The sequence below is a fragment of the Bacillus rossius genome, chromosome 13 (genome assembly GCF_032445375.1).
Source record: "Bacillus rossius redtenbacheri isolate Brsri chromosome 13, Brsri_v3, whole genome shotgun sequence".
In the NCBI taxonomy this organism is placed as follows: Eukaryota; Metazoa; Arthropoda; class Insecta; order Phasmatodea; family Bacillidae; genus Bacillus; species Bacillus rossius.
Window position 1 is genome coordinate 34,401,771 of NC_086340.1, and position 13,174 is coordinate 34,414,944.

Below are 13,174 nucleotides of genomic sequence, written 5' to 3' on the forward strand. Positions count from 1 at the left end.
CAAAGTTCTTAGGAGCTAATTTTCACGTTACTAGGGTACACAATCCCTCCGTACAATGATCCCAGTGACTTCTTCTCACGGGGTTTCGTGGCTCTCAAACAGTGGCGGATCCAGGATTTGGGTTTGGGAGGGGCTTGACCCAGCTGAGGCTAGGCTTTATCAAGGCAAACACTAAAACAATAGTGGACCCAGATGCTTTTGGAGGGGGCTTGAGCTCCTTAGCCCCCCCTCTGGATCCGCTACTGCTCTCAAAGGCAGTGGTAAGGAATACTTATCGTCAAGGTCGCCGAGCGATGCTGATACCAGCTTCCCGTATATGGGAGGGTGAAGGGAGGTGGCATGACTTGGCTGGTTAACCTAGTACGCCCTAAGACCGCTAGGGGCGTACGCTGTCGATACCCAGCGATTGAAGCGATCGCTGCGACGGAGCTTCCTACTACTACAATTCTTCTGCGAAACCGGACAGAAAATTTAACCTGGGCTCGCGACTTATATTCATTATATATATATATATATATATATATATCCAATGGTTGTGCCCTCAAGGGACGTGTGGGTATCGATGATTGAAATTGATACGTTTCGTTGTTGTCTGACATGTCAGCTGCTGCTGCGGCGGTGCCCCTTCTACCCCGGGAGGGTGAGCGCAGTGGCTGGCACTTGATTCCCGACGACGACAACGGCACTCTGCACTGGGTCGACCTGAGCGCTAAGCCTGAGTCCTTTTCTTACGCGGAATCCGACGTCACCTTCCAGCTGTACACCAGGTAACCCCTCCCTCTTCCAATAGTAATTAGTGTTAATATCGATAGTTCAACGGCCCTTGTCCAATTTGACACAAACTGATGCCAGGCACATTGTAGCAACATTGCATTGAAACTTTATACATTGCGATCATGTCACGTAAGGTGCATGTACCAGGTCTCAGGACCATCGCCAGGAATTTGTGAAGGAGGTATTCCAGTATAACCATTATGTAGTTTTATGAAGTGAAAGTTATTTTACAGTATGTACAGTAACATGAAAATCACAAGGTATCGGAAGTAAGTAATGGAGTTAACGTGAGTAACGTATGTAACTAATATCCCTCAATGGAAAAGGGTTAAAAAAAAGGTTATGATTAAAACATATTAACAGCCGGTCACAGATGACAGCAGCAGCGCATTATTTTGTATACTTTACATTACTTTCGCAAACGTTTACAAACTTTTCACGCCTTTCCATAATTTAAAATGCTTTACTATACTATTGAATAATTTTGTGTACATTTAAATAATTAAGCATACTTTTAAACACTTCACATACAGTTTAACATGTTCCCATAATTTTACATACTTTTGCAACTCGTATTATTCAACTCTTATAACGGTTCGTTATACACAAAATAAACAGATGTTCAACGCCGATTATAATTTTGTTGTTTTTATTTTTTTCATACTAGGATGCATAGACAAATTGAACCCAATGTTTCATTCACTCGTTTCACACGTACATCTGCCCGTCGAAAACTGCTGGTAGCTCGCGCGAGGAAAATTAACGAAAAATAATATTCTTCAGTAGTCTTTGACTGCAAGTACACGAAATTAGTGCGGCCTTAAACATGACCGCACCCGGCGAAAACGAATTTCGACCCGAGCCAAAACGCCTACGAAGGTGGCCATAATTTCTAATTATGTCCGAACGAAATATACAGAAAATTAGGTTAATTTAATAATAGGCCTGGCTCCGACCACCAACGTGAAATTATCTCTTCAAAATACTTTTACATCATCTGCGAGAAGCCACCGAACGCGACCTACTCGTCCAGCGTTCGACGGACGACTGGTGAAGTCCTGCCACACTCTTCTCCACGCAGGGAGTAGACGTCACATGACCTCACCGACCAATCACACGCCCGCTTCTTTCACGCTTACAGATACAAGCCAATCATAGAACAAGTTACAATACATGAAAAAACCTTTTACATACAGAACTCTGGGCTTCCCCTGATCTATCTCTTTTCAATTTCACATCGAAATCGGGGACTTCCATTCTCGTTCTCTCTCCCACACCGTGAGATAGTAGTTATCACTCAGTTCCCACGCAGGGGGGAAATAACCGTCTTTATCTCGGTTGGCGGGGAAGCACTGTTCCTTTCTCACTTACACTTACAGGCCTCTCATGCCTCTCTTTCTATCCATCACACCAGACACAGTCCCTTGTTCTAGAATTATGCAACACGTTAATTAAAATTAAGAACAATAATCATAATACGAATTACTTTACAAAATTAAACTTATTGAGAAAAACCTGAAAAAGTAGGCCTTAACAGGTAAAAATCTAGTATAGCGGCTCATTTGTGAATAATTACATAAAAATTAGTAATGATTAAAAATGTCTAATAAAATACAAAATACCTTCTTAAAACACAGAGCACGTGCGAATAACATATATTAATATTCATAACGTTTGATTCTACTGTCTCATAACATACACTCCACTCTAAAAACATTGACTTATTTATATTTACTTATACAAAAATAAGTTTAAAAGAAAATTATTTATTTAGGAGGGCAGGGTCCTGCAATGCTACATTCTTAATTGTCAACTCTGAAGTTAGATCAGGTGAGTAGTATATATTGGTCGGTCCGGCACCAAGCTAAATGTTGAGGTGTTAAGTGCCGATGTCCTCCATCTTGGATTGTGATGTCACGGCAGCCATATTAGATGACTAACTTTGAAGTTGATCTTGTCCTTCTAAATCTGCCAAAATGACTCACAAATTGCCAAAAGTTGTCCAAAATTTCGCCAAAATCCACTAAAATTTCCAGTTCTTTTTAAATATCCACCAAAAATACTCATAAGATTAGAACAATAAAAAAATTACTCTATTTCGAGGGGAAAGAATTCCAGTTTAGAAGGAAAATTTCCCAATTTTTAGTCTTTAAAAATGCCATCAAATTGAAAACTGTCTAAAGTGGTTTCAATTCCCCAGCGACAAGCCGCTCTAATCTGCAGAGGTCATGGGGTGATTCAAAATACGAGACATTTGTACTTTTCTTGATGACGTCAAGCATAACCTTATGATTCAGCTCACATATGAAGTAGCAACGTACGACTTGTAAAATAATTTTTGGTTGGACTGTGTATAAGGCAGGGACATAGTGAAGAAGTACGCATTCCAGACTGTGTATATTCCCATTTACAATTTCCACGATATAAGGCAGTCTGTTAAACATAGTATCGACAAACACTGTTGGGAAGAAACAGATTATGTAGGAAAAGGATCTATCTGCTCAATATCTACAATACGCCAGTTTGTGCTAAGAATTAGTCAGTTAAAGCCGATGCAGAACTAAATATTTATTAGATTGCTAACTTTTGCAAGTTACTATTCGCAATGTTTCAGTGTTATTGCCGAAATACCTCGCGTGAGTAAGCCTTGTGCTGCTATCTGGCGATCCTAACAAGAACAAGCAACATTGGCTGATTTAATGTTTCCTTCCGCCACGTCTGCTAAAAGTTACACAATAGATTCTAATTTATTTTTAATATATTTCTGTGTGCCTCAAAGGGTTAAACGTTGTCACTTTTATGTTAAAATCATGTGATTATTAAAGAAATAAACTTGTTTTAACGATCAAGGATCGAAGCAAGGACAGTAATTCATCGATTCAATCAGTAAATGAATGAGTGAATTTTTGATGATTTTTGGAAATTTTTGCCTGATTTTCTGGGTTAATTATTACGAATTTTCAAGATTGCTGTTTATATGTTATCAGCTTACTAGAGGCTGGTTGACTAAGAATTTCTGTTGCTTGTAGGACTTTAAATCATATTTGATTAAGTATGGGTATTTTCCCCAAAAAATACATTTTTTCTATCAATTTACGAACAAACAGAAACTGATCGAATCAATCAGTAGATTTAAATGTAATTTTTTTAAAAAATTTTTGTAATTTTTTCCTGAATTTCTAGCAAATAAATAAGATTTTCCAAGATGGCTGCCAAATTTTTAAAAAAGGTTGCAGCCCAGAAAATAAATAATTACTACACTCTAGCGGGTAAAATTTAAACCGATATGTCGGTAGCGCATTTCCAGCATAAGAAAACTATATGGCGGCCTCCAACAGACGAAAACAAAATGGCGTTCTCCAGGAGACGAAACAGATGACTGCCTCTAGCAGACAAAAACAAGATGGTGTACATGACCACAGAATAAACAATTGGTAACAGAAGCGGCAAAATGTGTTTTTATTCTTGGTTAGTGCGTACCAGCAATCTCATGCTCTCGGGGCGTACACGAATGTAAATAATGTTTTCCCATTGAAAGTAAGGGGCATATGATTTAACGAACAGTTTGTGTGGTAGTAAATACAATAATTCGTCGTAAAGTTCACAAATATGTTTGAATTCATAGTATTTAGAGTATTCATGCGTGATTCCAATCAACATTATTCTTTTGTATTGGAATAAATAAGCTAGTTCGTGCGCATTCTAGCCTTGTGTTCCGTGATTCAGGGAATTGTGCAGTAAATGGCGAACAAATTTATTTCAGAAAGAATGCATAACTTTTGGTGTAACTCGTCGACAAGTTATTAAATGTTTGATTTTTGTCTATAATTTAATATGCCATTTATATTACAAATGCCACACTTAACATACGTGTGATTTATTTTCCTGTAGGCCTAATGTAAATATTGTTGAGAGTGAATTTTTTTAAGTCGTCGATTTTAATTGGCCCCTACGTTTTGTAGTTAACACGTATATTATATGTATTTACATACTTATATATCTAGGTATTTCTAATGTAGGCCTAAATAGATATCTACTTTTTTTGGCTTGTTAAATAAGTAGAATCTCAAAACACAAATTAATTTAACATTTAAGTTTACTTAACCATTTTCTTATTGACAATAACTGAAGAAACTTTCTTGTCTGTAAATTTTAGCTCTTAATGGGAGGACAACATATCATTATGTCATTTTGTTTAGCTTATTTTGTCCATATTGTCAGATCTTCTGTGTGTACACGTTTGTACAAAGATATTAGACGTCAATACAAAACAAAACAAAAACCTTGCATAATGTTAATCAATGTACGCAAATGTGAAGCCTACATAATTAAATCATTTACAATGCCAGAATTCACTCGCAATCACTATCTAATACAGTACTTAATTCAAATCCGACTAAACTGCTATCCCAGCATTGGCTAAACGCGCCCCGAAAAGATGGCGACCGAAAAGTAAACAAACGATGAGCGAGTACGCGGGTAAACCCACTTTGTCGCTTCTGTTAATTGTTTATTCTGTGACATGACGTATTTCTAGTTGGTGATATGTACTATACCTTGGCATTAGTGATTGGAGGTCAGTCTGCCGGTGGCTACTGTGGAGGAATGATCTTTCGTCAATTTATTTCATGTCCTCACCAGGTTCGAACCGAGGGGTCAAAGCTCAATGGCGAAAGTGCGTTTTAGAAATAATTTAATATTAATTTTTTTTATAAATGTTATCATTTTTCCAATTTTTTAAAATTTTAATTACATATATTTAATATTGAGGCCATGACGTCACAGTTAAGATGGCGGAGTGTTATTTATTAAATTTTTTATTACTTATGTTTTTCCTGATTTTTTAAGCATAATAAATTCGGATTTTATATTTTCTACGATAATTTCAACAGTAATGTCATAATTCAAGATTGCGGTTCTGACATCCTAACCGTGGGGGTCATGACCTCTGCGACTTAGAGCGGCTTGTCACCGGAGAATTTAAACCACTTTGGGGAATTGTCAAGCTGTTGGCTTTTTTATGGACTAAAAACTGGAAATTTTCCCTCAAAACGGGAGTTATGTCTTCGAAATAGAGACAAAAATGTTATTTTTCCAATTTTTGAGATTTTTTTGATGTATATAAAAAAACTGGATATGTTGGTTTATTTTGGTGAAGTTTGGCAAATCTTGGCAAATTTAGAAGTTCAAATTCAAGTTCAAACTTCAAGGTCATCTAATATGGCCGCCCAGACGTCACAGCCCAAGATGGCGGACATCGGCACCTCAGCCTATACCTTGGCGCCGGACCGATCATTATATATTACTGTCAGCTTAAGAAAACAGAAAATTCGTAAATACATTTCCAATAGGGTTATGTATTATATTTTAGTTTTCATAAACCAATTAACTCCATTAGCGACATGAACAGACACTAGTAATCAAAGGTCTGTTTTCACCACATAATACGCCAATTAAAAATAATAGAGCACACTAATAAATGTAATATCCCTCTTATCTGTGAAATTTCTCTACTAACGCGCTTGCGGACCCTTTTAAAGGCAAATAGATTGTCCCTCTAAAACCTCGGGGAATAATAGTAAATTTGTAGAAATTCAACGTTTACAAATAGAAATTTTAATGACTTTTCTTGAGGAGATAAAACTGATCATTTTATTTTTTTGAATTGTTTTAATAATATGTTTTCAAGTCAATTTTTTGATGATTTCGTTAAAACAAGTCAAATTCGTTATTAAATACATGAAATACTCGTCTCATATATTTATAAAAGGCATGCTTACACGTGTGAAAACAATACCGTCTTTACCATAAGGGCACACGGGGCCCGTGCCATGGGCCCCCCATCCACAGGGGGCCCCGAAGAACCTGCAATTTCTCTCACATTTATTCTCAAAACATTTTTGTCGAGCACAGTACCTAGCAGCGCCACCGTCAAAAATTATTTTTGTCGGGTTGCACTAATTAATAATATTTCAGAACGCATCCTAATTTTCAAAGTAAACCATCTAGCGATCAAACATGTAAACCACTCAAATTCCAAAGTCAAGCTGCACATTCTAAACGAGTCCTAAAATAGATGTTGACATTGTCTATGGTTGGGGGAATGCCCGGATGATTTATTAAACTTTCAGTCGGACAGAAGTGGCGTGATTTAGTTTCGTTTAACTTATTGTGTATTACAAGTTTTGATTTGTTTGTTAAAACATTATTTAATTATGTCGAAAGGACATATTTAAGTGGTTCACAAAAAAAAAAAGTTATAGCTCAAAAAGAAATAACTGAAAAACTTTCTAAGCGTCCTTATTTTTTCACGGTTGAAGAAAAAAATAAGCTGAGGGACTCTTCATCCTCATCATTTCAAGATAAAAATACCTCTGAATATCAATAGGAAAATGAGGTTACGTTTGACGAAAATGACAAACACACATCAGATGCTAAACCCTCGACTTCAAGCTATTGTGAGTTAATAACTGCAAGCTTGGAGAATATATCTGTATCTCCTGACCCTGGTACGTACTGTGACGACATATTAACGGAAGAAGTCCGTGATATTTGGATTCGAAAAGGGCCAGAGTTTTTCCAAAATAAAAATCATACTTCTCCGAAACTTCGACAAGTTTTCCAGATTCAAGTGGTTAAACAAAAACTAGATTCTTGACTAAAAATATTTTTACCCGTAAATTGACGAATGGTGAGTCTTTACAAAGAAAATGGCTCCTTTATTTACCAGAAAATAAATCTGTGTATTGTTATTGCTGCCGTCGATTTACGAGTAATACCACTACTGGACTTCATTTGAGTTCTCATAATTGATATAAAGATTGGAAGCATAAAAGTAACGTCTTGATGGAGCATGAGAACAGTATACAGCACAGCTATTTATGGTGAATTATGTTGCATGAGTGAAAACTACTGGACGAATTGATAGTGAGTTGCTGTCCCAATATAATACAGAAATTAACTATTGGAAGAATGTGCTTAGGAGGATTGTTACAGTAGTGAAATTTTTATCTTCAAGAGGTTTTGCTCTTCGTGGTGATAATGAGTTATTGCGATCGAAAAATAATGGGAATAATATGGGATGCTTAGAACTGATTAGTGAATTTGATCCTTCTTCTTGCTGATCACATACAAAACTGCGGAAATCGTGGAAAAGGAAGTACTTCATATTTATCTGCAAATATTTGTAGTGAATTTATTAATCAAATGGGACAGCGAGTTTTAAAACAATTGTCAAAAAACTTAAATCAGCAAAATACTACTCTATTAGCATAGATTCTACGCCAGATCTGTCCCACGTTGACCAACTCACTTTCATCGTTAGATATCTACGTAAAAGACGGACAGCCTATTGAGAGATTTTTGCAATTTTTGCCTATGGATGAACACAATGCGCAATATATAGCAGAAACCCTTTTAAATTTTTTTGAAAGCCTTGATATTCCTATCAAAGATTGTCGCGGGCAGAGCTATGACAATGCATAAAATATGTCTGGAAAGTACTCTGGTGTTCAGTCAAGAATAAAAGAAGTTTGCGAATTTGCAATTTACGTTCCATGTGCGGCACATTCGCTAAATTTAGTGGGTGTTCAGGCTGTTGAGTGTGTTAGTGAAGCATTAGCATTCTTTCATTTTGTACAAAAATTGTTCAATTTTTTCGCAGCTTCAACCAAACAGTGGACAATTATTTTGAAAGAGCATTTAGGTGCAAATAGAGTCCTGAAGTCTCTTTCGGAAACTAGATGGTCTGCACGTGCCAATTCTATTAATGCTTTGCAAAATGGTTATCTAAATATTTCTGGAGCATTGTCCTCAATCAAAAGTGACATAAATCAACCAGGATACACTAGAAACGAAGCCCAAAGCCTAGCAAAAAAAAAATGGAAAAATTAAAGACTGCTCTTCTAACAGAAATATGGAATGATCTTTTGGGAAATATGAATAAAACAAGTCTAAGTTTACAGAATAGCACTATGACCATGGATGTTGTAACAAAACTTTCGAGTCTTTAATCAGTTATGCCAATAACGCACGCAATAATTTTGATCAGTACGAAACGGCTGCTAAAGAAAAAAATCCAGATGCTCACTACAAAGATAAATTTGAAAGAAAAAGAATTCGCAGCACACACATAAGTTTTTTTGAAGGATCATCAGAGACTGCACAGTTGACAGGAAAAAAAAAGTTTCGTGTAGATACTTTCATTCCCATAATTGACACATTAAATACACATTTAATAAAACGTTCGGAAGCATACCAAGAAATTGATAATCGATTAAGTTTTCTTTGTCAGTTTACAACTTTCGAACCTGGCGAGTTGACCAAAAAATGCAAAGAATTTGCAGAATTTTATAATGAAGACGTTAATGCATATGCATATGAGCTCAAAACATAACAAAGCAATCAGTGGATTTAAATATCTCAAACTTACATAACCCAATAAAGTAAGATAAATTACAAGAAACATTTCCAAACGTTGAAGTTGCTACAAGAATATTCCTTTGCCTAATGGTTACCAATTATAGTGGAGAGCGTTCATTTTCGCAGCTTAAAAGAATAAAAAATTAATTGCGAACAACAATGTTACAAGAACGACTAAGTAATTTGTCAATTTTGTGCATAGAAAGTGACATCCTTCAAAAAATTGACTTTGAGGATATAATATAGGATTTTGCTCAACAGAAATCCCGAAAGAAACCATTATCTTAATCGTAACCAAAAATCCAGCAGCATACTAAGTGACATAATAAACCTTATCTTCAGAAACTAAGGCTTTACTAAGCACAAAACATGACTTAGATATTTACATGAATTAATATATAGATTTGAATAAGAGGTAATATTGAAGGTTAAACAATGTTCAGAGGTTAAAACCAATATCACCACATTCGCCCCCTCTTCATTTAAGGACATAGTCCTTGAGATATTCAGAAGGTCTAGTGGTGCGGGAAGATCTCCGGAGTGGAGGTTGAGGTCTGGGAGTATATCTGGGTGGAGTCGGAATTGGGTTCACTTGAGGTAGGTCTTGATCATTCATGTTCTTCTCAGGTGAATCTTCTGGAGTGAGGTTCAGCTGGGTGTCTTCAGATGCTTCAGTGTGTTGATTAGGATCATCAGCGAGGTTTGGAAAATTCACGTCTTCTAAGTTAGGTACATTGTTGACAATATCTCCTGCAGGAGCAAGATGCCTGAGGTTGACTGTTGTCTCCTTACCATCTGGAAGTTGAACCAGAGCATAGTCAGGGTTCGCCTCAAGCAGAGTTACTTCTTGCACCAGGGGGTCATATTTACTCTGACGGACGTGATTCTTCATTAGAATTTTCCCTGGTGTAGTAAGCCACGAAGGAAGAGTAACTCCAGAACTGACCCTTCTCTTATGGTAGAACATACGTTCGTGGGGTGTAGCATTAGTAGCAGTACAGAGCAGTGTGCGGATGGAGTGCAACGCTTCAGGTAACACCTTCTCCCACTGCGTTATCACGAGTCCCTTCGTTTTCAGCGCCAGCGATACAGTTCTCAATATTATCCCATTGTAACGTTCTACTTGGCCATTTCCACACGGATTGTATGGTGTAGTACGACTAGTAGCAACTCCATTGGAATGTAGGAATGATTGAAGTTCTCTGGATATAAAGGATGTGCCTCTGTCTGTGTGAATGTATGAAGGATATCCGAAGAGTGTAAAGATCTGATTTAGTGCTTGAATGACGGTTGTAGAGGATGGGTCGTTGCAAGGGATGGCAAAAGGGAACCTGGAGTACTCGTCGACTACCGTTAACAGATATTTCCGAGGAGTGTTGGATGGTAATGGTCCCTTAAAATCAACGCTGAGCCGTTCGAAGGGTGCGGTGGCCTTGATGAGGGTGCTCCGCTTGTTGTGAAAGCGAGGTTTGATTTCGGAGCATGTTCTGCAGGAAGACGTGACTCGGCGTATCTCGTCGATGGAGTAGGGAAGGTTCTGATTCTTCACCCAGTGAGCCATCCGGGTGATCCCTGGGTGACACAAAGCCTTGTGGTAGTGGACAAGTCTGTCGAAGGTATGGAGCGAGCCGCAAGTCCTAGAGAGAGCATCAGCCGCCACGTTCTCCTTCCCCGGTCTGTAGATGATGTCATAGTTGTAAGGAGCAAGTTCTAACCGCTAACTTGTAAATTTTTCGTTCTTGATTTTACCAGGATGCCGAATGTTAAACATGTAAGAAATAGACTTCTGGTCGGTTATAAGTTGAAACTTTCTTCCTATCAAGTAATGCCTCCACTTCCGAAGGGCTTCAATGATCGCATAAGCTTCCTTCTCGACAGCTGAATGGTGTTGTTCGCTCTTAGTGAGGGTTCTCGAGAAGAAGGCTACTGGTCTCTTGTTTTGAGTCAGAGTGGCGGCGATGGCGACGTCAGAGGCATCTGTTTCGACGCAGAATGGGATGTCTTCCTCTACGTTAACGACGAAGGATTTAACTATGCAGTTCCGTAAATTGTTGAAGTCTTGGATTAGTTCAGGGGCCATAGGAAATACTTTTCAGTTCACTAATATATGTATTTTATCTGAAAATTTTGGAATCCATTTAGAATAATAAGCGAACATCCCTAGTGCTCATTGCAAGCATGCTTTGTTTCTAGGGATAGGGAAATCAATCAGTGGCTTAAGTCTGTCGGGATCTGGTTTGAGTATATTGTTTTTGATGAGATAACCGAGGAGCTTAAGAGACTTCAAATTGAAATGGGATTTTTCTTGATTAATGGTTAAATTATATTTCTTGCAGACGTCTAAAATTTTTCGTAGATTGGAGTCGTGTTCAGATTGGTCTTTTCCGCTCACCGTCACATCGTCCAAGTATATGTCAACTCCTTGTAGTCTTTCTTTGGTCTTGATCTCGTCCATCTTCCTCTGGAACGCAGACACTCCATTGGTGACGCCCATTGGTATACGTTTGAATTGCCAGAGTTTTCCTGCTGCCTCGAAGGCGGTGTACGGCCTGTCTTCAACCCTTATTGGTATTTGATAATATGCGCTCTTGAGATCTATTGTGCTGTGGATATTATATTTAGCTACATCGGAAACTATTTTCTCTATGGAAGGGTTTGGGTAAGCGTCTAACATCGTGTATCGGTTTATAGTCTGAGAATAGTCGACGACCATACGTTTTCGATGTGTTCCACTCACAACTAGTACCTGCGCCCTCCAGGGTGAGTTGCTTTCTTCAATGACACCGTCAGAGAGAAGTTTTTCTATATGGGATTGAATGTATTTTTCGTCTTCGTTTGAGTGTCTTCTGGACTTGATCGCGATAGGTCTACAATTTGGTGTTAAGTGTTCGAAGAGGGTGGCCGGACCGACTTTGGCACATGCTAAGCTACTGATTTGCAGTTCAGGTTTATTACTACCAAAAACTATCGACAGAGTGGAATGCTACTTAAAGATATCGTACCCTAATATAACATCTGCGCAACAGTTGTTTAGAACGTTAAGCTTTGTTTTTCTGTAGGGGAAGGGGGGGCAAGATGGGGACGCTAAGAAGAAATTGCCTTAAAAAAATAATGGTTGTTGCTAAAATGGCGACAAATATTTCTACAGGTGCACAAAATGTCAGGCTATCTTTGTAAACTAAAATGATAGTTACAGATTACTCACTGAAAACAATGGCAAAACATTTACGATCTCACGATAACACCCCATCTTGCCCCATACATGGGGCAAGATGGGGCATAACTTGGGGCAAGATGGGGTGCCATTATTTACACATGTCACATACATAAGCAGTGTCTTCGTCCTCATCGTCTTCTCCAGCACATGCACAGTGAGCCCACCCTTGACATTCTATACACTTAACCCACGCTTCCGTTGATTCAGAAAACAAATGACCACAAAAAATACACTTAGCATCGTCAGTTTCTTTCACTTCAGAACCTTTGTCCTTTTTCTCTTTGGGTGGGCATACTCTTCTTTGTTGTCATCATTCTGTGCTCTAGGTTCAGCTTGTTTTTGCAAGAAACAGCACGTTTCCCAGTTTGAGCTTTCAGGTCATTTATATATGGCGATTCAGTTAAAATAGCAGTTTTCCCACGGCGCCGATCACTAGAATTGTTCCTTTCTTTGCCGAAATGGGGAAACGGCATTGTATCTTTTGGGGATACTCGACTCAATGCACCAGTGTTATTTTGTACAGTGGAGAACGAACAGCTAGGAAATATGCAATTCTTGTTTACTACAGGATTCGAGGACTCTGGTATGCTATCTTTTTCAGTGACATTATCAGGCATCATTCTGTCAGTAGTTTTGGACGAACAACTAGGAACAGAATTATCCTTCCATACTTGAGAACCCGAAGATTCTGGTATGCTGGCTCCTTCAACGACACTAGGCGCTGGTCTGTCAGTTGTTTCGGAAGGCAAGAAATCACTATCC

At 38.2% G+C, this 13,174-nt stretch overlaps 1 protein-coding gene across 1 annotated transcript in view; it reads left to right on the plus strand.

Annotated features, from left to right (window-relative positions):
* Positions 1–13,174, plus strand: part of LOC134538442 (lipase member H-like) — a 46,622-nt gene that overhangs the window by 12,327 nt on the left and 21,121 nt on the right. Inside the window, exon 2 of the mRNA XM_063379770.1 lies at positions 605–767. Coding sequence (XP_063235840.1) covers positions 605–767 — 163 coding nt within the window. The remainder of the gene's footprint in view (positions 1–604; positions 768–13,174) is intronic.